General features: G+C 39.9%; 1 protein-coding gene across 2 annotated transcripts; it reads left to right on the top strand.

Annotated features, from left to right (window-relative positions):
* The first annotated feature begins 1,790 nt into the window (after positions 1-1,790).
* LOC143480237 (b(0,+)-type amino acid transporter 1-like) lies at positions 1,791-21,947 on the top strand. 2 transcript variants are annotated; one of them, XM_076977808.1, is made up of 7 exons: positions 13,823-16,742; positions 17,008-17,354; positions 17,542-17,675; positions 17,762-17,891; positions 19,915-20,039; positions 20,682-20,769; positions 21,157-21,947. In XM_076977808.1, the coding sequence occupies exons 1-7, from the start codon at positions 16,379-16,381 to the stop codon at positions 21,385-21,387; spliced, it is 1,419 nt and encodes a 472-aa protein (XP_076833923.1). In that variant the 5' UTR covers positions 13,823-16,378; the 3' UTR covers positions 21,388-21,947. The 2 variants fall into 2 exon arrangements, with proteins under 2 accessions (XP_076833922.1, XP_076833923.1); XM_076977807.1 differs by lacking the exons at positions 13,823-16,742; positions 17,008-17,354 and adding an exon at positions 1,791-2,538.
* Positions 21,948-23,334: the final 1,387 nt, after the last annotated feature.

Genomic DNA, 23,334 nt, shown 5'->3' with positions numbered 1-23,334 from the left:
AGCACCAGCAGAGATACATAGCCTTGATCTGAGGCAAGAAGATGATCATTTGTTATTTTAACTAGGGCTGTTTCAGTACTGTGGTGCGGCAAGTAAGACAAATCTTAACAATTTGAACACTTTACAAATACCATTTCCAATTTTCTTTGTTGTCCACTGCAGTAGATATCTCTTCTACCAGTTGCATCACTGCCACTGATATAAATCTATTTGCTATAATAATACTGATGGTCACTCAATAAACTGTTTTTCTATGAGATCAAGCCTTTCTTCAAGCCTTTCTTCTTTTTTTTCCCCTTCCGGCTTTTATGAGAGGCGGTCGCACTTTATCTCTGCCCTGCACTCCCTCTGTTTCAGCTAGCTTAGCTTCTTTGTCTCGTCTTAGTTTCCTGACGTGGTTCTTCGAACTTTAGCAAAGAAAATGGATTTGATCAAGTGGTCCCTCAACGCAATTGGCATTATTTTTTCCATGTGGAGTCATGGTGTGGGAGAACCCACATGTCTGGATGGACCGTCCTCATCTGGATATGTGTTTGGCTCAGGGGGGACGTGGCGTAGTTTGTATCTTGCGCCTCTCTCCCTGGAAGATGTTGAGGATGTGTTCTTATTTGGAACTTTGATCACTGGGGTTCTGCTGATTGAATTAGGTGTTGCCCTGGTGTATCTGGAAATTAAAAGAGTGGGGTCAGTTATCGAACACCCACGAAAATTGCCCAACTTGATTGATGCGGTGGGTAGAGCTGTTGGAACTGTTGAAACACAGACTGTGACTTTTAAAAAGCTGGATTTGATCATGGAGGGAATCAATGCTCTACGCGTGAAGCTGGATCAGTTGGGAGACTGCTGACTTAAGGGGAGTTTGTGTGCTCAAACATTCAAGGATGAGCTCCCTGCTAAATTCTTCATTCATGATTATCTGCATTGGCGCCCAAACCAATTTCTCCTGGAAGGTCGTCGTCTTGGTTACCTGCTCCTACCCCCACACAGAGACTGTCAGAGATGGCTTTCGCCTTCCATCGCGAACTTTGACACAAAGACTGTGTGCCAGGCCTCTGGCTCCCCCCCTCCCTCTCTGAATGAATCACGCCTCTCACTGCTTACTGTCTGTGTTATCAATGCTTGTATGTGCTATGGAGATTTTTTACATGCACACAGACTGTTGTCCTGTTCGCGAGAATAATCTGTGGTCATATTTTTTTGTCTCCTCCTAATGTTTATCTCTCTATGTTTCTCCCTAATCTGTACGGCGGCACCCTGAAGTGTGGCCACTCCAGGTTCTCGGTGCTTTACACCGGGGTCCTGGGGAAACTGAATTTCCCATTCGTGGGATCAATAAAGGTTTATCTTATCTTATCTTATCTTATCTTAAATAGTTTCACTATTTTTTGAGAACTGGAAAGCAGATAAACTAGTCTATGGGGAACGATGTGAGTTGCTTACTGTTGAAAAATAAAGTAAAAATGAGTGAAATCTAAAATAGGAACTAAATACAGTGTGATAGCTTTCTGAGTGCACATAAATAAGCTATTATACATTATAATTAACAACGGAACATACAGTATGAGTTTGTCTATTGTATGTGTGTTTTTTTTAATAACAAATTAACTTCAGATTTCAACCAAAGTGGAAAGTTATAGCAAATGTTAAATGAATGGCCAGAGACAGAGAGAATGGCCAGAAACAGTTTGTACTAGCCTTAACGCAAGATTAAAGTGGATGGTTTTTTATTAACTGTCTCAATTTTTGGAAGTACATGTGTAATCTGAATTGAAGGAGGTCTAAAATCTTATCTTTAAAAACATCATTTACTGAGATCAGTGTTCAGTTAACGTTGTCAACATGAACAGTGCACCTCAGAAACTGCAGCTGCGACCAGAGGTGGGACTGGTTGGAGGGGTGTCCCTCATCGCAGGGGTCATGATCGGATCAGGGATTTTCATGACCCCACAGACTATGATGCGGAATATCATGAGTGCAGGAGCCAGTTTGCTGATATGGGGCTGTTCTGGCATTTTGTGCATGCTGACAGCTCTCAGCTATGCAGAGATGGGTACAGTTATCCGTGAGTCTGGAGGAGACTACATTTACATTCTACGGACTTCAGGAAGATTGATGGCTTTTATTTATGCCTTCATCTTTGCTCTGATTAAGAGACCATGCAGTGCAGCGATACAGGCACTCACTATTGCCCAAAATGCAGTGTCCCTCTTCTATCAAGGCTGTCCACCTCCTGCTCTGGTGGTAAAAGCTGTAGCTGCTGTTGTGCTGCTTCTGGTGAGCACCATTAACTGCATGAATGTACGTCTTACCATAGCCATCTCCATCTGGCTTTTGGCTATTAAATTTATAGTATTGGCAATCATTGCGATTGGTGGCCTAATAGTACTTTTCCAAGGAGAAGCTGTTGGCCTCCAAAATTCTTTTGAAGGGACCAATTTCAGCATTTACGCCATAGGAATGGCTTTCTATCAATGTCTGTGGTCCTATGGAGGCTGGGGTAACCTGAACTATGTGACAGAGGAGACTACACGTCCTGAGGTAATCATTTTAAACTTATAAAACAGATGTAAAATACTCAAAGAAAGTAATTAAATGCTTATCACATTAGTATACATATCACACAGTAACTTTAAAGGAATGGCTTGGTGGTAATTTATTCCATTCAGTCAGTCAGCCCATGCATGTTTTTTTAAGTGTTGCAGTCGAGCTAAAGGCTAATGTATTGGGCACTATTTTCCCCCAAACTCTTTTTCTTTTTTTTTTTTTTTTTTGCTTTAAAACACATTAAAGCTATATATGATAAAGTTTACATAAAAAATGCAGAATAGCATGCATAGTGCATATTGCAGAATACAAGTTTAAAATACATTATCATATTATAGATTCTTAGATTTTCAGATGGTTCCACTTTTTGTAATGTGTAAACCTTCCAATATTTAAATGAATAAAATACTACTTGCTATTCTTGAAATCTAGAGGATTACAGATGGGGTTGGGTAGTAGAATCTGACCATTCAGCATGAAAAATTGAACTGGAATCAGACTAATAAATAAAACCAACAAGGTAGTCTTATGTGTTAAACCCTGTCAGCTCTGTAGTATTAAACTAGCTAGGACAAGTAAAATTTGTAATATAACAGGTCTAAAATCACAGTTCTAATATCAAAGGTTCGAACAGTGATTTTGTCAAGGTAATCAAAATGGAATAAAACGAATTAACATTACAATGTACATAAATTAATGCATCTTTACAAAAGAGAGTGAAATAGTGAATTAGGAAAAAAGTAATTATATGCAGAACACATAAAAGTCAAGAATGGTTGGACACTGTCAGCATCTTCAGCCAAAGCAAATTGTCACAGGTCCACCCCTGGTGTCTCTAATGCTCCACCTCCCTTGAATGTTGATGGGTTCACCCCTGGTGGGGTGCTTCAAACACTAAACCGTATATTAAACATTATTAGTAAAATTTCACATTATTTAATATAAATTGAAATACAAGATCAGGCAAGTTGGGCTTTGGTACCATTATTTCAAAATGAAGAACACACCCTTTTCTAAAAAATTATCACAGATTTAACAAACCTATAATTTAATTAATAATGATTGATTATAAATCAGTCAACAAATCAGATATTGCGCAATAGCGCACGTAGAACATTTACACAAACACAGCAACGTGTAAACTGTAGACAACGACGAGCACAGGACACTGTGCGAGCGCACATTAAATAGACAAACCACATTAGCCCCACGTGATTACGAGACGAGCTACAGGTGAGACGGATATTCACAAGACATAACCACCACCACGGAGATCCACAGACGCAGACGATATGTGACATTTGTGTTTGTTTTCCCGTATCTCTACACAGCAAGTAATGTGTGGAAATATGAAAGAACTATACAATATGAGTTCAAGATCTCTTTTGTTTTATAAAATATTGCAATTACCTGTCTGATCATAAAGAATTACATGTGTAGTCATGTGTGATCACATTTTTTTAACTTGGTTTTTTAATATTATAAACTTTGCTTCACTAACAGAATTTAATGAATCTTTGACATTCAGTTCCCTTTCCACTGTATGGAGAAGCTTTTCAAAATATTTCCTAATTGGTATAATTAAAGTCAAAGTCAAATTTATTTATATAGCGCTTTTCACAACACATGTTGTCACAAAGCAGCTTTACAATCGTATGGGTCCAGATCCCTAATGAGCAAGCCAAAGGCAACAGTGGCAAGGAAAAACTCCCTAGATGGTGGGGATTAGGAAGAAACCTCGGGAGGACCAAGACTCAAAAGGGAACCCATCCTCCATTGGGCGGCCCGTTAGCACAAGTCCGTGGTGCGCAGGATGGTTCTACAGATAAAGTTAATATCTTTGTTCCCCAGCCAAGTAGTCACAGTCCCTTTGGTGATGGTGAGCCTCAGGTAGGACCTAGCATCAGCACGTCCTCTTGTGGAAATGGCACATCCAACCCCGGCATCAGTACATCCACTGACAAGCCAGACCATCTCCCAGGGGCTTGTAGGTGCTTACATGCAATCGTCTTGGGTGGAAGCATGCAAAAAGATAGACAATAGTGTCAGAATCTCGTATTGGAGCTGGAAGGCTATTCCATAATTGAGGGGCTTTAACTTTTTTGTGCAATATTAGATTTTTATGAGAAACATTTGTTAGACCAATTGACGACAAGCAATTAAAGTTGAATAAAAAGTTATGAAGTTAAGTGAATTTGGTGTTTTAATAAATGTGATCAAAATCTAATAGATTTTTAAAATACTATATATGTGACGGTGAGGCGGCCCCCTACCGGTCGCCTCCGTCCACAGCGGCTGTTGTTGTTGTTTGTATTGTTACGTTGTGTGCGTCCCTCTGGTGGGAGGAGCCCGTGATCCGTTTCACCTGAGGGTCGTTTGTTTGTCTATATATGTCTTGTCTTTGTACCAGTTGACTGCTGGTCATTATATCCTTCATTTGGATCTACGTCACAGGTTTTTCGTTTGCGCACTTTTCTATTAAACCATCCTTTTTCCCTGAGACTTGGCATGATCGGTTCCATTTTGTTTCGCTCACCCTGCCCATCACAATATAAAACAATACTTTTATCAATGAAGAAACGGATTGATCTCTGATTATAGTACAGTAAGAACAATTCATACACATTATTCATTATATTACATTAAAAACAATACAATGCAAGACGATATCGAGCAGACAGAAGAAAAACTTCAAATTCAAATCGTATATACATTGTGCATATGAGATGTTTTGAACATTCCAAACATCCATATCTCAGTGAGAAAGGTGACAACCCTCTCCTTTTTCTCCTTTGCAATTTTATTTTGTCTCTCTCTCTTTCTCACACACACTTTCATTGTTTTCTTTGCTTTGAGTTCATCAACTTTCCATTGCAGCTTTTTTGCCTTCATTCTTTCACTCAAGTTCCTTATTTTTATGAACCTTAGCTTCTCCCTTTTCTTCAGCACTGCTCTATGTTTGCTGGTACTTTTCTGCACTACCCTCACATGAGTGGAGGATGCCTGTGGTCTCTTTAAACTTGGCTGCACATAGTCATGATCAGGAACATACACTATGGGCTCTGGAGGGCCATTAAAAGCTGCTCATCTGCTGTTTAATTCAGTGATAGAGGAGTAAGGTTCAAAACTTCAGCAAGCACCCTTTTCTTCTCTCTGTACTGCCTCTGATACTGCTTCCACTCTTCCCTCATTTTTAAAGTTATTCAAACTTCCGATACGTCTTTCACCCTATAGCAAAATGAATGAATGAAAAATTATCTAAAATAGGAACTAAACACAGTGTAATAGCTGTATAAGTGCACATAAATGAGCTATTATACATTATAATTAACAAAAGAACATGAGCCTAAGTCTTTTGTTTGTGTAAGTATTTTTTTAATGACACATTAACTTGAATGTTGAATGTGCGTTGAATGTGGGCTCTACGACAGGTAAAGGGAGAAAGCTAGCTGATGCGATGGAGAGGTGGAAGATAGATATACTGTGTGTACAGGAGACCAAGTGGAAGGGGAGCAAGGCCAGGAGCATTGGTGGTGGCTTCAAACTATTCTATCATGGTGTAGACAGGAAGAGAAATGGAGTTGGGGTAATCCTGAAGGATGAGTTTAGTAAGAGTGTAGTGGAGGTAAAGCGATGGGGTGATGATGAATGTCATCAGTGCTTATGCTCCTCAGTTAGGTTGTGATGTGGAGGAGAAAGAAGAATTCTGGAGAGAGTTAGATGAGTTGTTTAGCAGGTTCCTAAAGAAGAGAGAGTGGTTATTGGAGCAGATTTAAATGGACATGTTGGTGGAGGGAACAGTGGTGTTGAGGAGGTGTTGGGTAGATATGGTGTTAAAGAAAGGAATACGGAAGGACAAATGGTGGTAGATTTTGCTAAAAGGATAAAGATGGCTGTAGTTAACACTTACTTTAAGAAAAAGGAAGAGCACAGGGTAATGTATAATAGTGGGAGAAGATGCACACAGGTCGACTATATCCTCTGTAGGAGACAAAACCTGAAAGAGGTTAGTGACTGCAAGGTGTTACCAGGGGAGAGTGTAGCTAAACAGCATAGGATGGTGATATGTAGGATGGTTTTGGAGGTGAAGAAGAGGAAGAGAGTGAGAGCGGAACCTAAGATCAGATGGTGGAAGTTAAAGGATGAGGACTGTGGTGTAACATGAGGTGAGGCAGGTACTGGGTAATGGTGGTGGTGTTCTGGATACCTGGGATGAGACTTCAAATGCAGTGAGGGTTGTGGCTAGGAAGTGTCACGTCCATCCCCTCCCTCCTCCCTTGTCCCGCCTAGCTCCCCGCTCCCATTCGTTCCTCCATCTGTCTGTCACGCCCTCATCGTTAGTACCCACACACCTGAGTCATGTTTCACCGTCTTGTCTCTGTGTATAAAAACCCCCTAGTGTTTTACTCCCTTGTCGGTCATTCCCTGTACGGTAACCCTCGATTCTCCTCTGTTTGTCTCTCGTAAAGACCTGTTCCTCCCACATCTTGTATTTTCCTTTAGGTTTCGCTCCTGGTCTCTGTATGTTGGTTTGGTTCCCGGTGTCTAGCGCTTGTGTCCTTTATGTATGTTCCCCGTTGGTAGTATGTCCTTGATAGTTCGTTCTCCTGTTGTCTGTTTAGTCGTTGGTTTATACTTTAGGGCTTCTTGTGTATAGTTACCCCTTGCTCTCCTTATTCACGCGCTGTATGTTTGGTTGTTATGTTCTCATGTGGTCACGCTTCCAGTTGGTTTAACTTACCCGTTTTTGGTTGTGTCCTCTCCTTAAGCATTTTATTAACGTCCTTGTTACTTGTGTAAGCTGGGTTCAGTCCCGTCACTTTTCTATCGTGTGTTGATTCCTATTTAGTATCTCCCCGTGCGCATTGTCTGTCTGGATTAGTTTGTTTTCTGTCTGTGTATCTTACGTGGTGTTTTGTTCAATAAATTAGGATATCTTGCACTTGCGTCACACCCGCCCCTTGAAATGTTACAAAATGACCGACCCTGATAAAGTGACGCAGCAGGAATCTAGCTTTCCAGTTGGATTAACGGCCTCTCCCGAAAAGGATAATTTTTTGGCGAGACTGGATAACTTGCAATCCTTCCTGGTGAGAGACTCGAAAAGGAATTATGTTGCACTGCCTTCTCTAGCCCTCTGCCCGGAGGAATATGATGGGGAAACTGTGTCTGCCGACAGTTTTGTTTTGCAGTGCAATATGTACATTCGATTGTTGACTTGCCCCACGCCTCCTGAAAACATGTTAGTGCTCTTTATGCGTTCCTTGCTGAAATCTAAAGCACTCGAATGGGCAGACATCATCCTATCAAGGCGTTTGGGAGAGGCATGGACTGTAAAGGGCTTCAGCAGCCTAATGCGCTCTAGGTTTGCGAATGTTGCCATCCAGTCCTCTTTCCCTTGCATTAAGAAGCACACAACAGGGCAGCTCCCCAAGAAAGATTTTGGGGGAAGCAGTCCCCTTATGCACTGACCCCTCATGGCTCAGCTATCTGGCCCCATCAGTCAGGTGGGGAAGAAAATGGCCCTGATGACTAAAGCCAGCATTGTTCAGGCCTCCACACCACAACCGAAGGCAGCTCCGGCTGCCACGCCCCCCGATGACGTCGCTCCGGCTGCCACGCCCCCCGATGACGTCGCTCCGGCTGCCATGCCTCCCGATGACGTCGCTCCGGCTGCCACGTCTACTGAGGGCATCTGCCCGGCGTACCTGCCAGTCCCAGACGACGCCTGCCCGGCGTCCCCGCCTGCTCCAGACGACGTCTCCTCTGCCGCCTCGGCCGATGACATCGCCACTCCGGCATCCACGCCCCGCGTCGGCTGCGCTCCGGTGGCCACGCCCCCCGATGGCGTCAGCGCGGCGGCCCCGCCCTCCGATGACGTCAGCGTGGCGGCCCCGCCCTCAGATGACGTCAGTGCGGTGGTCACGCCCCCCGATGACGTCAGTGTGGCAGACACGCCCCCAATGACGTCAGTGTGGCGGATACGTCCCCCGATGACGTCAGTGTGGCGGATATGAATGAATGGCTTGGTTGTAATTTATTCCATTCAGTCAGTCAGCCCACGCATGTTTACCATGTGATGGTTGATTTTTTTTGTTTTTTTTTTTAGTTTTGCAATTGAGCTAAAGGCTAATGTATTGGACACTTTTTCACCCAAACTCTTTTTTGAATACATTGCCAACTGTTTTGCTTTAAAAGACAATAAAGCTATGTATGATACATTTTACATTAAAAAATAAAAAAATTTACATTCTGCTATATGCAGAATAGCATGTATAGTGCATATTGCATAGTGCATGTTTAAATTTTAAATATATTATCATATTATAGATGTGACGTTCGGGCGCAGCCAAGGACAAGACACAGAATCCTTGGGTTGCGGAGCAAACGTAACTTTTTATTAACAGGTATTGCGCAATAGCGCACGAGGAACAGCAAACACATACGTAGAACGTGTAGACTTAGACAACGACGAGCACAGGACACTGCGCGAGCGCACATTAAATAGACAAACCACATTAGCCCCACGTGATTACGAGACGAGTCACAGGTGAGACAGATTATCACACGACATAGCCATCACCACGGATATCCACAGCATGGAATTGGATTGCAGATTTTGCTACAGTTTTAAAAGAAAGAAAAAACTTAGTGATGTCATGTTTTACTATTTCTGATCTCTGGTCCTGGATAGCGACCAGGTGTGTCCTAAATGTCTCCAATCTTGGTGCATGAGAAAGAATTAATGACAATGAATGTCTACAAACATTCTGTCATCAGGAGATGTGGCACCAACCTGCAGGTGGCCCACCAGGTCAATTGTACATAAAAAGGACACCAGTGATGGGGAGCCCCTGACAGAAGTGGCCTCTCGCTTACATTTGGTCTGCAGACATGGAGACTGGGTCACAGCTGTCTGCGCAGGGAAGATGCATGTAGAACAGTCCTGTCATCCTTCTGAAATGGAGAGTCTGTTTCACAGTTAGATAGTGAAAGGTGGAGGTTTGGGGATGGGGGTGGTGAATTAAGCACCTACCAACTCACTCACCTCAAGTGGCCATACATGGATCTAACATGGTATAAAAGCAGTTTCACCAGTTTTTGCTTCCGGTTGGTGCCACGAGTCTGAAGCTTGGGAAAGAATTTTGTATGCCTGTGAGGCAATCCTGGTGTTTTTTCCAAAGGAGGTGGTAACATGAACCATAGCTAACTTGGAATCCAGCAGGTCCTCATGGTCTCTGGTTTGATGTAGCAATGTTATTTTTACAGGTCAATGATTCTCTCACTCATAAACACAGATGAACACAGCTGTTGCAACCAAATCATTGAGGCATGGGAAAGCTGGATCCCAGCTGGATTAATCTGAGTTATCTTACAGCAGTCAGGCTAGTTTTAAGCTAAAAAATCAAAAAAAATAAACAGGCCATGCTCAAAATAAAATAAAAAAAAAAAAATGCTAAATCCACAAACTGAATCAATGATGATAATTGTACAGCACTCAAATAATTTGCAAAATAATAATTGAACTTTATTGGATAAATCATGAACATGAGTCTTTTGGCCGTAGATTTTCATCTGTGTGTCCCTAACATTCCAACCACTAATTCACCTATATAGTGTAAACACAAGTGAAGAAGTCAGAAGCAGGCAGGGCAGTATGTAATCAAACTCTGTTTTAATATCTAGCCAGACATAAACAGAATCCAGGTAACAAAAACAAGATTAGGCATTACCAGGAAAAGACATAATGGTAAAACCAAGCATGAATGAACAAAGAAACAAATAAGGCAAAAAGAATAACAAAACAATCCATACAAAGTCACAAAATGCAAGGAGGTAAATACAATACAACACAAAGGACAAAAATATCAACTAAAAACTGCAAGAAACCACAGGACTTCAATACTATACCATCATGAAAATCCCTTTGTGACATCATTAAAGAGTCGAAAGAAATTACAATCGTTACTCATTAGTATTTTATACTTCTATAAAAAAGATTTAGATCAAAATTATATTTATGAAATTTTATATAAATTACTCAACAATTACTATAATTAAAAAATTCAAATAGAAAATAAATCTTGGAATTAGAGGGAAATCACTGAAACCACAATTTTTTCTACTGAAAAACAAAACATTTAAACAAAATGCGATGCAAGTCCATTGACCTGTATCCTTGTGATGTCATGATAAAAATAAATAAATAAATTAAACAATTTAAAGAAAATAAGAAATTGTAATTTTTAACCATTGGAAACATATGTATATAGCAAATATACCAAGCCTCCCTCTGTTTCTCATGGTTACCACCTCTTGGTAATTGATTTACCATCTTCAAACCCATGAAAAATAATGGATCCCTTTCTAAATGCCTAATTACAGGGGTCTTTTTGTGCACCTTTATGTTTACAAATACTTGTTTTCAATGATGCTGCTATTTACAAGAAACAAATAAAAAACATTGTAATCAAAGACAGAAAAGAGTGATTCACAGTTCAGATTACTTAGTTAAACATAAACATTGTGCTGCAGCTTGCTGAGAAAAATGTTGGAATAAATGATAGTATAGAATGTATAACTCTCTGAAGACATCTTTAAAGACACTTTAACTTAGTCTTGACCAGAGGGAGAAAGTACAGTGGACATTAAATGAACGACCAAGGGCACACACACCGCTTTTCACCTGTCTGAAAACATGGAAGTGGAAGGTACTGATTATACTGGGTTCAAGCCTTTAATTATTCACTGGTTCAATTTGAGTATTCTACTGGAAGGCTAGTATGTTAGTGTCTCTCATCGCAGGGGTCATGATCAGACCAGGGATTTTCATCTCCCCGCAAACTGTTTTTCTGAACGTTGGCAGTCCATGTGTCAGCTTGCTGATATGGACCTGTCGTGGCATTTTGTCTATGCTGGCATCTCTCAGCTGTGTTGGGTACAGTCATCCGTGACTACATCTACATTTTGTGCACTTCAGGCAACTTGATGGCATTTATAATAATCTTTAATATACAGTATAATAATCTTTATTTGTATAGCACCTTTCATACATACATACATGCAAAAAAAGAAACATTAAAAGAAAGCAAAGATAAGAAGACAAAAATAAAATATTAAAAGAAATTAAAGATAAAAAGGAAACAAACAATAAAATAATGAAATAAAGTGACAAATTATAAAATAATAGACAACATAATGTAATAATGTAAATAAGATTGAGAGTTTCTTAACTAAAAGCAAATCTAAACAGGAATGATTTGAGACTCTTCTTGAAACTATGCAGGGATGAAATGCCTCTGAGCTCTTCAGGAAGAGAGTTCCAGAGCTTTGGGCCAAAGTGGCTAAAAGCACCCTCGCCAATCTTTAATCGGCTTTTAGGAATCACCAGTAGATTACTGTTTGAAGACCTGGGAGACCTGACTGGAACATATCTAACCATCATTTCACTGAGGTAAAGAGGAGCAAGACCATGAAGACATTTAAAAACCATGACTAGAACCTTAAAATCTATTCTAAAGCTAACAGGTAACCAGTGCAGTGAGTAGAGTGTAGGTGTAATATGATCTCTCTTTCTCCTGTGGGTCAGAACCCTTGCAGTCGCGTTCTGAACTAGCTGTAGGTGAGAAATAGAGCTCTTTAGAAGAGCAGATAGAACAGCGTTACAATAATCTAGCCTTGATGTGATAAATGCATGAACAAGTTTTTCACTGTTAGCAGGAGAGAGCATATCTCGGACCTTAGCGATGTTTCGAAGGTGAAAATAAGCTGTCTTGCATGTAGTCATGTGTGATTTGAAGCTGAGCTCATTATAAAAGGTGACGCCCAGGTTCTTAACACATTGCCTGGCATTCAGATTCATTTGATTTAAATAAGTCTGGACATCATTCCTTTGTGAATCACTGCCAAAAACAAGAACCTCTGTGTTCTCTTTATTTAATTGCAGAAAATTGTCAGACATCCATGTCTGTATATCATCTATTCTATGCAGTCAAACAGTGAGCAAATTGATTTTAGGGCTTTAGGTTCTAGAGAAAAATAACGTTGAGTATCATCTTCATATTGATGATAACTAATACCATGTTTATTAATGATATGTGGTGACGGAAGCATATATAGGTTGAATAGTAACGGCCCAAGAATTAATCCTTGGGGGATGCCACAAGTTATTTTTTGACGTGTGGAGGAAGAGGTACCTAATGCTACATAGTAATCACGCCCAGTTAGATACAATCTAAACCAGTCTAAGACTAAGCCACTAAGGCCTACCCAGCTCTGTAGTCGATCAAGAAGTATTTCATGATCAACGGTGTCAAAAGCAGTACTTAAATCTAGCAGAAAAAGGACTGAGAGTTTGCCTGCATCCTTATTCAATTTCAAGTCATTTACTACCTTAACTAGGGCTGTTTCAGTGCTGTGGAGAGCTCTGAAACCAGATTGAAAAGTGTCATTTATTTGATTTACTTTGACATAATCATTCAACTGGATTGACACAACTTTTTAAATGATTTTGCTAAGAAAGGAAAGGTTAGATATAGGTCAATAATTATTGAGAATTGTGGGATCAAGATTTCTGTTCTTTCATAGTGGTTTAACCACTGCAGTTTTAAGATTATTAGGGAATTCTCCCAATTGCAGAGACTGATTAACAATTGTTAGAACTTCATTAACTAATGAGCTCAGAACCTGCTTGAAAAAGCATGTTGGTAAAGGGTCCAGTTCACAAGTAGAGGATTTTAGTGATGAAATCACATCAAGTAGTGTTACCATGTCAACTTCTTGGAAATAAGAAATATTAAAGTTAGGCTAAGAAACTAATATAAGGGTTGATAGTCTATTAGGGCTTGTTGCTATGTTCTGCCTTATACTAGTAATCTTGTCCCTAAAAAATATTGCAAACTCATCACAATTTTTAACTGAAACAGTCTCAGGGAAGACACAGGAGGTGGGGTTTACTAGCTGATCTATACTTCTGAAGAAAAAAAATATTGCAAACTCATCACATTTTTCAACTGAAACAGTCTCAGGGAAGACACAGGAGGTGGGGTTTACTAGCTGATCTATACTTCTGAACAAGACAGCTGAGTAATTATTGGATGAATTGATTAAGGTAGAGAAATAGTTTTTTCCTTGCTGATTTCACATCACTGGTTATTGTGCGCTTTTCACTGAGTGTTCTAGTAGATAATGACATGTTGAAAAATACACCAAAATGGTCAGTATTATTAACCTCTATACGTTTAGAAATGATCAAATCTAAAATGTGACCGTGCTTATGAGTTGGGCCTGATACATGCTGTACGAGATCAAAAGAATTAAGCATCCTCATGAATTCTGAAGTGATTGGATTTGTGGATATATCCATGTGAATATTAAAATCCCCAGCAATTAAAACATAATCAAAATCAATTAAAATACTTGAAAGCATTTCTGCAAAATCTTCAAGAAAATCCGTTGAGTTGTACTGCCAGATATTCAAACATAGGATCTTCTTCTAATAAGATCTGCTTACAGCAGAATGCTTTATGGTAAAAACATGCAACACCACCACCTCTCTTATTTACTCTAGAGACATTAAAATAGTTAAAGTCGGGAGGCGAAGCTTCATTTAGCACTATTGCTCTATTGCCATCAAGCCAAGTCTCTGTTAGAAAAAGAAAGTCCAGACAATAATCTTCAATTAATTTATAAAAGACTTGTTTGTGAGTGAGCGGACGTTTAGTAAGGAGACTTTGAAGACTTGATGTGTATGATCAACATCGCCTACATCACTTGTGCATTTCACTGGGATCAAATTTAGTTTGTTACAATGTTTTGTACCCTTATGTTTTCTTCTGATTACATTTTTATTTCGATTCTGAGAGCCATGCCACCGGCTATTTAAAAGAACTGGAATGTAACACTGACTAGGAGCATGGGTTCCAGTGTGTCAGACCAGAGAAATCACTGAGTGTGCAGGAGACGTAGGTGAGTTCCTACAAGACTGCAGACTGTAGTGTTGCAGAACCTCATCAATCTCCTGGAGTTTACCTCTGAGCCTGTGGACAGATTCTCTGACAAGAGATGGTGGGCTCCTTTGACTGACATTACTGACGTTACTGCTGGCAGTTGGGTGCAGGTTCCGCATGTGAGTGATTCCACAAGCATTTAAGTGACAAGCATTTGAGTCCCAGCCCTGTTAGGGTGAAGCTGATCAGGTTTAAAAAGCTCAGGACGCCTCCAAAAGATGTTGAAATTGTCAATGAAGTTTACCTTCCGATGAGCACAGGCTGTAGTGAGCCAGCTGTTTAGAGCCAGCAGTCTGGTAAAGTGACCACTGCCTCGACGTGCAGTTGGTATCGGTCCAGTTGGTATCGGTCCAGAAATGAACACTTTAATACTTCATTTGTTTTTGCCTTCAACACTTTTGTTCTTGTGAGCCCAGCCATCTCAACTGTTTTGGCAAACAGTTTACAGTTTCTATAGAGGAGTGTTTGCCATCAATCCTGAACTGTGTAAATAAAATGATTGTGCAGGAACGATTCTAGACTCTATCCAGAATATTTCACTTGCTTTGCTCCTGAAAACAACTTTAACATGGTTTTAGCAACATGTTTGAGGTCTGTGTACTGCTGTACACAGTGATGTCCACTGAGGCATTTTCGTTGTATAAGTAGTTCAGATGCTTCTCTGCTCTCTGCATTCATGTCAACACTAAAGACACGTGCACTGGCTCTACTGGCACTCAACATGCATTTGTCACCATGTGTCACGGATAAGGTGACGAGCAGTTTCTTTTTTCTTTCTTCTTTAGGTTTAATTAGAAGCAGAATAATGATTAAATCCATCTACCCTGACAGTATACCTGTTGCAAGGTCACCCATCTGTTTGGGTGGTAAATTGAAATTTATGAAGGCTAGCTGGTTTTACTTGTTGCAAGTTATTTTGCATAAGATATGGTTGAGATTGCTAGGTGATTTGTTTACTGTATAAGCTCTGGTATTAACATAAAGTAGGTTTCTGGCCCGTTTAGGCCACAGATCTGCATCAAACCGGTTGTTTAATGAACTACCTTACGGGCAACCTTCCATTACCTCACCAAACCGAAAATAAATATGGCTATAGAAATTAATAAAGGTGTTCAGGCACCTGCTGAACATAACATTTACAGTCCTTTAAAACAATTTACTAAATTTACCAAAGTAATAGCTTTGGTAGTAATTCATTAATCATTCTGTGCTACCCCTTTAAGTATTATTGTTTACAGTTTTACTCATGTAAGTATTACTTCAGAACAGCTGTGCATTTTCTCATTGAAACATGTCAGCCCTGAAAAGTCAGACAAAGCTAACAGAACACAGAAAACTAACTTGAGTCCTCCCTCCTTATTCTCAAGACTACAGAAGGGAGTGAAAGTGAGGACAGCACAGAGCTGCTGGGACACATGTGAATGAGGACACTGAACAATGTCAATCAGCACATGTCCCAACTAGCACATGTCCCTTGACACTTATCTGCCTTTAATATGATTCTGCAGCCTGCTGCACACTGGGCCCTGAGCTTATGTTTTAGCACTTGACTGTTTAATTTACTTTTTTACATTTTATATTCATACCAGAATTGTTCATTTTCTCTATAAATAGTGGATGGCATACATGATAATGTACAGTTACCATAGCAAGAAGCATATATAGAAAAATCTGTGATTTGAGCTGTGATAGAGACACCAAATAATAACTGAACAACAAACTGCCATAAAAGTTAATATTTGCACACAATACTTTGTACTTGGGTTCTCTTTGCCTTTTTATTCATCTAGAGGTGCTAGAGTCCATTTCACATCTACTTTGCCACCATGAAAGAACTCGAGCCTCTACAGCTCCATTTGAAGCGGGAGAGAGGGTTAATCAGTGCTGTGTCTCTGGTAGCTGGCACCATGATGGGATCAGGGATTTTCATGTCCCCACAGTCTGTGTTATCTAACATTGGGAGTCCTGGAGCTAGCTTGATAATCTGGCTCATGTGTGGCCTGGTGACTATGTGTGCTGCGCTGTCTTATGCTGAACTGGGAACCATCTTCACGGAGTCTGGCGGCGAATTCCTCTACGTGCTGCGAATCTATGGATCCTTGCCTGCTTTCTTCGTGGCGTTCACGTTCACATTTGTGTTGAAGCCCTCTAGTATGGCCGCCATTGCCCTTGGATTTGCCAGGTATATTGTAATGATCGCCCCTTGATGACGTAAAGTGTGGTTGCCCTATGCGCGCACGGGACTTCTCTCTTCGGTTCATACTGCGTGAATGGTTACTGCTCTCTCTCGCTTACTTAGTAGTTGCTACTACTGACTCTGTCTAACCGTCCGTTTTATAGTGACCTTCAATATAATAATAAACTACGGACAGTGGTTCTCCATTTGTTTCGTGTCATATCTGTTATATATATATATAAATAACCATGAGGAATCCACCAAATCCTTACAATATTCTAGCTCCTTTTTACCAAGGATGTGCTCCACCTGTGGTGGTGGTGAAGTGCACTGCTGCAGCGTGCATTCTGTTCGTGGCCTTCGCCAACACCTTGAATGTACGCGTGACCATGGCTACTCAGGTTGTCTTCATGGCAGCCAAAGTGATAGCTCTGATGGTGATTGTGATTGGAGGAATACTGACGATGGCCCAAGGTAGCTTAGAAAGCTTAAGCAGTTTAGACATTGCCTTTAAGGATACAAACTTTGGTGTGAGTTCCTTAGGAATGGCTCTGTATCAAGGCCTCTGGTCCTTTGCTGGCTGGTACAGTTTAAACTTTGTGACTAAGGAGGTGAAAAGGCCTGAAGTGAGATTTTCTGCTGGAGATTTGAAGACGATGTCTTGATATTTTTAATTTGTGGAAAATATTGTCTCCTTCTACGACAAAAATGTTATGATACAATGTTTTGACAGACCTGAATTTTTTTACATATTATAAAATGTTAAGTGTCATGAAGTATTTACACTGAATTTATCACATCTCTCCATGTAAGGTCATTCTACCCAGGGCGATAATGATTGCCATTCCCCTGGTAACAGTCTTCTACTTGCTGGTCAATGTCAGTTATCTGGCTGCCATGACACCTCGAGAGATGATGTTCTCCACTGCTGTGGCTGTTACCTGGGGGTACGTTCATATACAGACAGCACTCACTCATAATATGTATTTCATACACTGTGTGATGGTGACCTCTGCCTTGTCTCTGGTGACAGTAATAAGGTGCTCGGAGGCTGGGGCTGGGTCATGTCCATTGCAGCAGCCTTGTCATCTTTTGGTTCTCTGAATGGATCTTTCTTCAGTGGAGGGCGAGTTTGCTTTGTAGCTGCCCGAGAGGGACATTTGGTAAAGTAAAAAAACAAGAGACAAAACAAATAAGACATTCACAATGTGTTCAGTGCTGATGGTTAGCTGAATCATGAAACAGTTAACCTTATGCTGCAGATTCGCACGCCCGGTGGCCATTTTTAACATTTTTTACATAGTTCACATTAAAACTAGATATCTCAAGTTGTACATATAGGAAAATTATCATTCATGGCTCAAACTGAAGTAGGCAGTTGGGGGAACATATTAATACACTTCAGTATCATATTCACATAATTTGGTTTATTTTAGAGCCTCTATTGCAGATGCTAATATGCTAGGAATGTCAAAAATGCTGACTTGAACTTGAACATGACTGGAATGTATATTCACATAGTTATTCAAATGTGGTATCAGAAATTACAATAAATTTCGCTAGGGTCTTTTCTAACAACACAGAAAAAAATGGAGCAAATCCATGCAAGCATTGAAAAGTTATTCAGCTTTATCCAAGGTATGTCAAGTGCACCACACCCATGTCTAAATATGCCACACCCGACACACACCATTAGCCAACTAAGCTAACATGCCAACAAATTCCTTACACGAAACCGAGGAGCTACGACAAACAACAACGTTGCACATATTACAGCAAGACCAGAAAATTCCAATGACTAAATTTCATGTCCAAATATGAACGTTATGATATCATATTTATGTCCAATATAGTCCGACAGCATAAGCTAGGTTACCGTAGCCAACTCCGGTAGCATCCGACACGATACAGAGTACTCCAGCACTCAAAAGCTCCAAAACTGTTTATAATCTAACGCTTAGTTAATGTTTAGTATTAGAATATATTTTGTACAATATCGCTTATGAAAAATTATTCATTGTTACTCACAGTACGTAGAATCGCGTAGCCGGTCTACCGTCTCACTTCCGAGTTGGCGAAAATTCCGAAAATTGCCCATATATTCCACACAAAGTAATCCGTTTATATTCAAAAGTATCCACAATCCGCATAAAAACGAACAAAATAATCCATGGCTGCTTCAGTTTCGCCGAACAGTGTGTTCTGGGGAGCTTAGCTTAGGTTAGCAAAGGGTTAGCTTAGGTTAGCAAAGGGTTGGCTTATATTGCTATGCTAGCGGCCGAAATTGGAAATGAAGCACCAGTTTCCGAGGGCTCAATTTAAAAATATACTTGACCAATCATGTCATATGAGGAAGTAAACTATTGGTTAGAACAGGTTTCAATCACTTCTGAGGCTCCAGCTTGTGTCTGTGGGCTTATTGGTTCACCCTCCCCCCCTCCCCTTCGCACCTTGCCGTGGGAGAGGTTGTAAAACCTGTCATTCAAAGTCACTACCCCACTTTAGACCAATAAAAACCACTCAAATCAAAGCAGAACCGCTGCAGCTTTGTAATGAGGGGTCAAATCAGCGTTAAGAATGCTTCTGTGACGCTTAGGGGGCAGATTTGTCGGAGTGTCTCATTCAGGAAGCGGATTTTGGAAAATTTTGCAGTGAGGTAAGCAAGCTTTTTAAGGTACTTAACCACAACGGATTTACGCTGTTAAGGTCTTAAATTAAAGCCTTATTAGTAAACGATTTTTAGGTGACAAAACATTAAGACATTTTACAACATAAATATGTTTTGTAAATGGATATGTCGGGAGACCCCCTCGCGGGGTGCACTTTTGTGGTCAACTTCAAAGCCGGATATCTCGCGATCGGCTGCACGTAGACGGCTGAAACTCGGTAGGCATGTAGATGGGATAGGAACTTTTGATTTAAGCGCTTTTGTTCGGAGATTCATTAATGTTTAATATGTTTTATATCGCCGTAAAGGAGCTGGGCCCGCCGGCGGGCCCACTAGGGGGCGCTTCTGCATAATAGGAACCAAGTAGAGCATGATGTGTTTATCTACACATTTGCGTGACACTGTAATTTGTACCAAAACACATCTGCCACAACAGTTCCAGCACATGGAAAAAACGTCACGTGTTACTCATGGAAGGTAAGTCACATGATCCTCACATTCAACCAATCATCTTTCAGCCTGACATCCTGTCCATGGTGCATGTGCAACGCCTGACTCCCTCTCCTGCCCTCATCTTCACCACTATCATCTCTCTCATCGTGCTCATTCCTGGAGATTTTGAGAGCATCGTCAACTTATTCAGGTACACCCAACATCTGGCACATGTGCACATGTTGCTCTGACAGTACAATCTGCTGTTGGCTAAACAATGTTACAGCAGCATACAGAGGTTTTTACTCACTTACCTTATCAGTAGAGATAGTAGAGAAGTAATTTTGTGAACAGCACGTTTCATGTTGCTATGCTCGAAGTTTTACTGTGTCAGTACAATGTCAATAAATCAGCAATTAACATGATTGCTGTACATCACAGATTACAGAATAGTCCTGTTTTGCATTATCATTGTTATTGTTTTCTAACAATTCTTTCTACATCAGATAATTTTATGGAATAAATCTGCCTAATAAAATATTAAATAAAGTTGTACATAAACAGCACATTTCCAAATAATTTAGCAACAATTATTTTATGTGATGGCAATTATTTTCTGTCAATTATTTTTTGGTTTGTCTTAAATAATGTGATGCATTTGTTGTTCTATTTTAGGTGTCTATTATAATGAAATCAATTTCACCATTTAAGAAAGAGAGTTGACAGGGTTATCATATTTTGTGAAATGTTTATGAAAGTTCCTAGTTGTTTTACACATTCCTAACAAGTGATAACTATAATATTAATATTATAATATTGCATCCAGTAATTCCACTCTTGATGTGTCCATCAGCTTCACAGGCTGGTTCTTCAATGGACTCACATTATCAGGACTGATCTATCTAAAAATCAAGAAGCCGGACCTTCCTCGAGCGTACTCGGTGAGAGAAGTCACAGGCTTACAGTTCGCAGGAATTAATTCCCAACACATTTTTATTATTAGACATATGCATTTTAAAAATCTATGCGGTGTGGTACAGATCTATATGGTTAGTTATTAAAATACTTTTTGGTATTTTTAAATAAAGATTACTACAGCTCATGCAGTGGGCAGTGACCGTGCCCAGCCTCAAGGGCAGGTGTTTTAGGTGGCACATGTGTGCTCTGACCCCCTGACCAAGAGCCAGCTCCTGGACATGGTAGCCAGAATACCCCTTTGCCATCTGAAGTTTCAGCCTCTGTTCCATCTCTCACTGCTTGTGTTCATAATAAATCCAAGCACATGCTCACCCGTGCTTCAGCCCTTCTGTTTCATATTATCCTCTCAGGTGCCCATCATTGTCCCTATCCTGGTGCTGCTGGCAGCTGTGTTCCTGGTTCTAGCTCCCATCATTGACAATCCTCGTCTGGAGTACCTGTACGTTACCCTCTTCATCCTCAGCGGAGTTGTCATTTATGTGCCATTAATTCACTTCAGACTATTCCCAGGCCTGCTGGACAAACTCACTGTCTTCCTCCAACTCTTCCTGGAGGTGGCGCCCACTGACAAAAAGCTGTGAAGGGCCAGAGTTCTTCCAGGTTGTGGGGCACTGCTTTTCTGCTACTTTCCCCATCTTACCTTTCTGTTACCACTCTGTCACTGCTGGTGAGTGTTTAGGACACAATATTTTACAAAGTAGCCAAATAATTTAAGTAAATAATCTTTTTTTGTTAGAATCTGTCTTGGAGCATTATGTTGTGGTGGGGACTTACCACACAGGTATGTCTTCTGAATTCAGAACAAACCTTTCGGCACTTTTTGGCAAGCTCAACTTGAGCTGAATAATTATTCCTTCCAGGTGAAAACACATGTTTCTTATTTCTAAACATATATAAATTGTAGACAGATGTGTAGAAAAACGTCTATAACAGTTTGTTTCATTTCCTTCATTATTACATTTTGTATTTTATGTTTAGTTCTGAGTAAAGTGATTTTAATCATAAAAAAATCACTAAAGCTCTCTAAGGAACCTTGTTCAAAATAATCACATTTCCATGTGAACAAATAATGATACTCATGTAAACTTAATGATCTTTTGGGATTCTGAAGGAAACCAATTAAATTTTCTTTCCTCCTGAACATTTCCTTAGTTTTTTTCCCAGAGAAATCTGCAAATATTAAAATGCTGCAGAAACACTGTAACAGAATGTGTACAGAGTAGACAGTGTAAATTAGAAATACTTCAGTAGTAAATTGTAGTAAAACATGGAAAAAATGCAGGGTATTTTGCATTTAGTGAAACATTAACTGGGGCAGTCATGGTCTGGTAGTAGGGAACTGGGCTTGTGACCAGAGGGTCGTGGGTTCGATTCCCAAGCCTGAGGCCATGACTGAGGTGCCCTTGAGCAAGGCACGTAACCCCAACTGCTCCCCGGGTGCCAGGCTAGGGCTGCCCACCGCTCTGGGCATGTGTGCACCACAGCCCCCTAATCACTAGTGAGTGTGTGTGTGTGTGTGTGTGTGTGTGTGTGTGTGTGTGTGTGTGTTCTAACTGCACAGATGGGTAAAAAGCAGAAGACAAATTTCGATTGCTGTGAAATCACAATTGACAAATATGGCACATTTTTAAAGTCCTTTAATAAAGCGCATATCCAGTTTTGAGATTATATATATATTTATATATATATATATATTATTTATATATATATATATATATATATATATATATATATATATATATATATATATATATATATATATATATATATATATATATATATATGGCATAGAATAAAAATGTGGATTGGGTTGTAAAATAGTGGAAATTTTAGGTCATGTTAAGTGAAATGATTGCAAAGAGACACTGCTTGATGGATCCACACAGAACCATTATAAGCCTGGAACGCATTTTCTCTGAAGAGTTATGCCCACTAGAAACAAAGGAATGGTGAAGATAAATATTGATAGAGGCAGTAGTATTGGATCTTCATCACAGTTGTTTTAGTGTAGTATAGTGATAGTGTAGTATAATTGAAACTATACTGTAGCATAATGTAGTACTGTATAGTATAAACCAATAATAAAACTCCAAGAGAAGACATATGAATCTTCAAACTCTGAGTCAAGGCTGATGGGAAATGTTCTCAGGTTGGAGCTAACAGGACTGAGTCTATGACAAGATTAAAAAAAAACCTCTAAAGCAAGGTGAATTCATTATTTGTGATGTTATATGGGTACACTGAATATTTTTCATAATTTAAATTCTTGGTAGCTATTTTATATATTCGGTAGGCTACTTTTAATGATTTTGAATGTAACAATTATTGATGGGTTTTTAGATACGCTTACACAGTAAAAAAGGTGAATTATCACCTACAGTGAGCTCAATACTGGACTTTTGCTGTGTAAGCTTTTCACTTAAAACTTATATTGACTGAGTATAAACCTCATTAACTAGATTAAAGAAGATGTCGACCACACTTTTAAATAACAAAATCCTTCCATCATCTGGAATATCTATGCACTA

This window comes from Brachyhypopomus gauderio, chromosome 17 (assembly GCF_052324685.1).
Source record: "Brachyhypopomus gauderio isolate BG-103 chromosome 17, BGAUD_0.2, whole genome shotgun sequence".
Lineage (NCBI taxonomy): Eukaryota > Metazoa > Chordata > Actinopteri > Gymnotiformes > Hypopomidae > Brachyhypopomus > Brachyhypopomus gauderio.
This window is presented reverse-complemented; position numbering and strand designations above follow the sequence as displayed.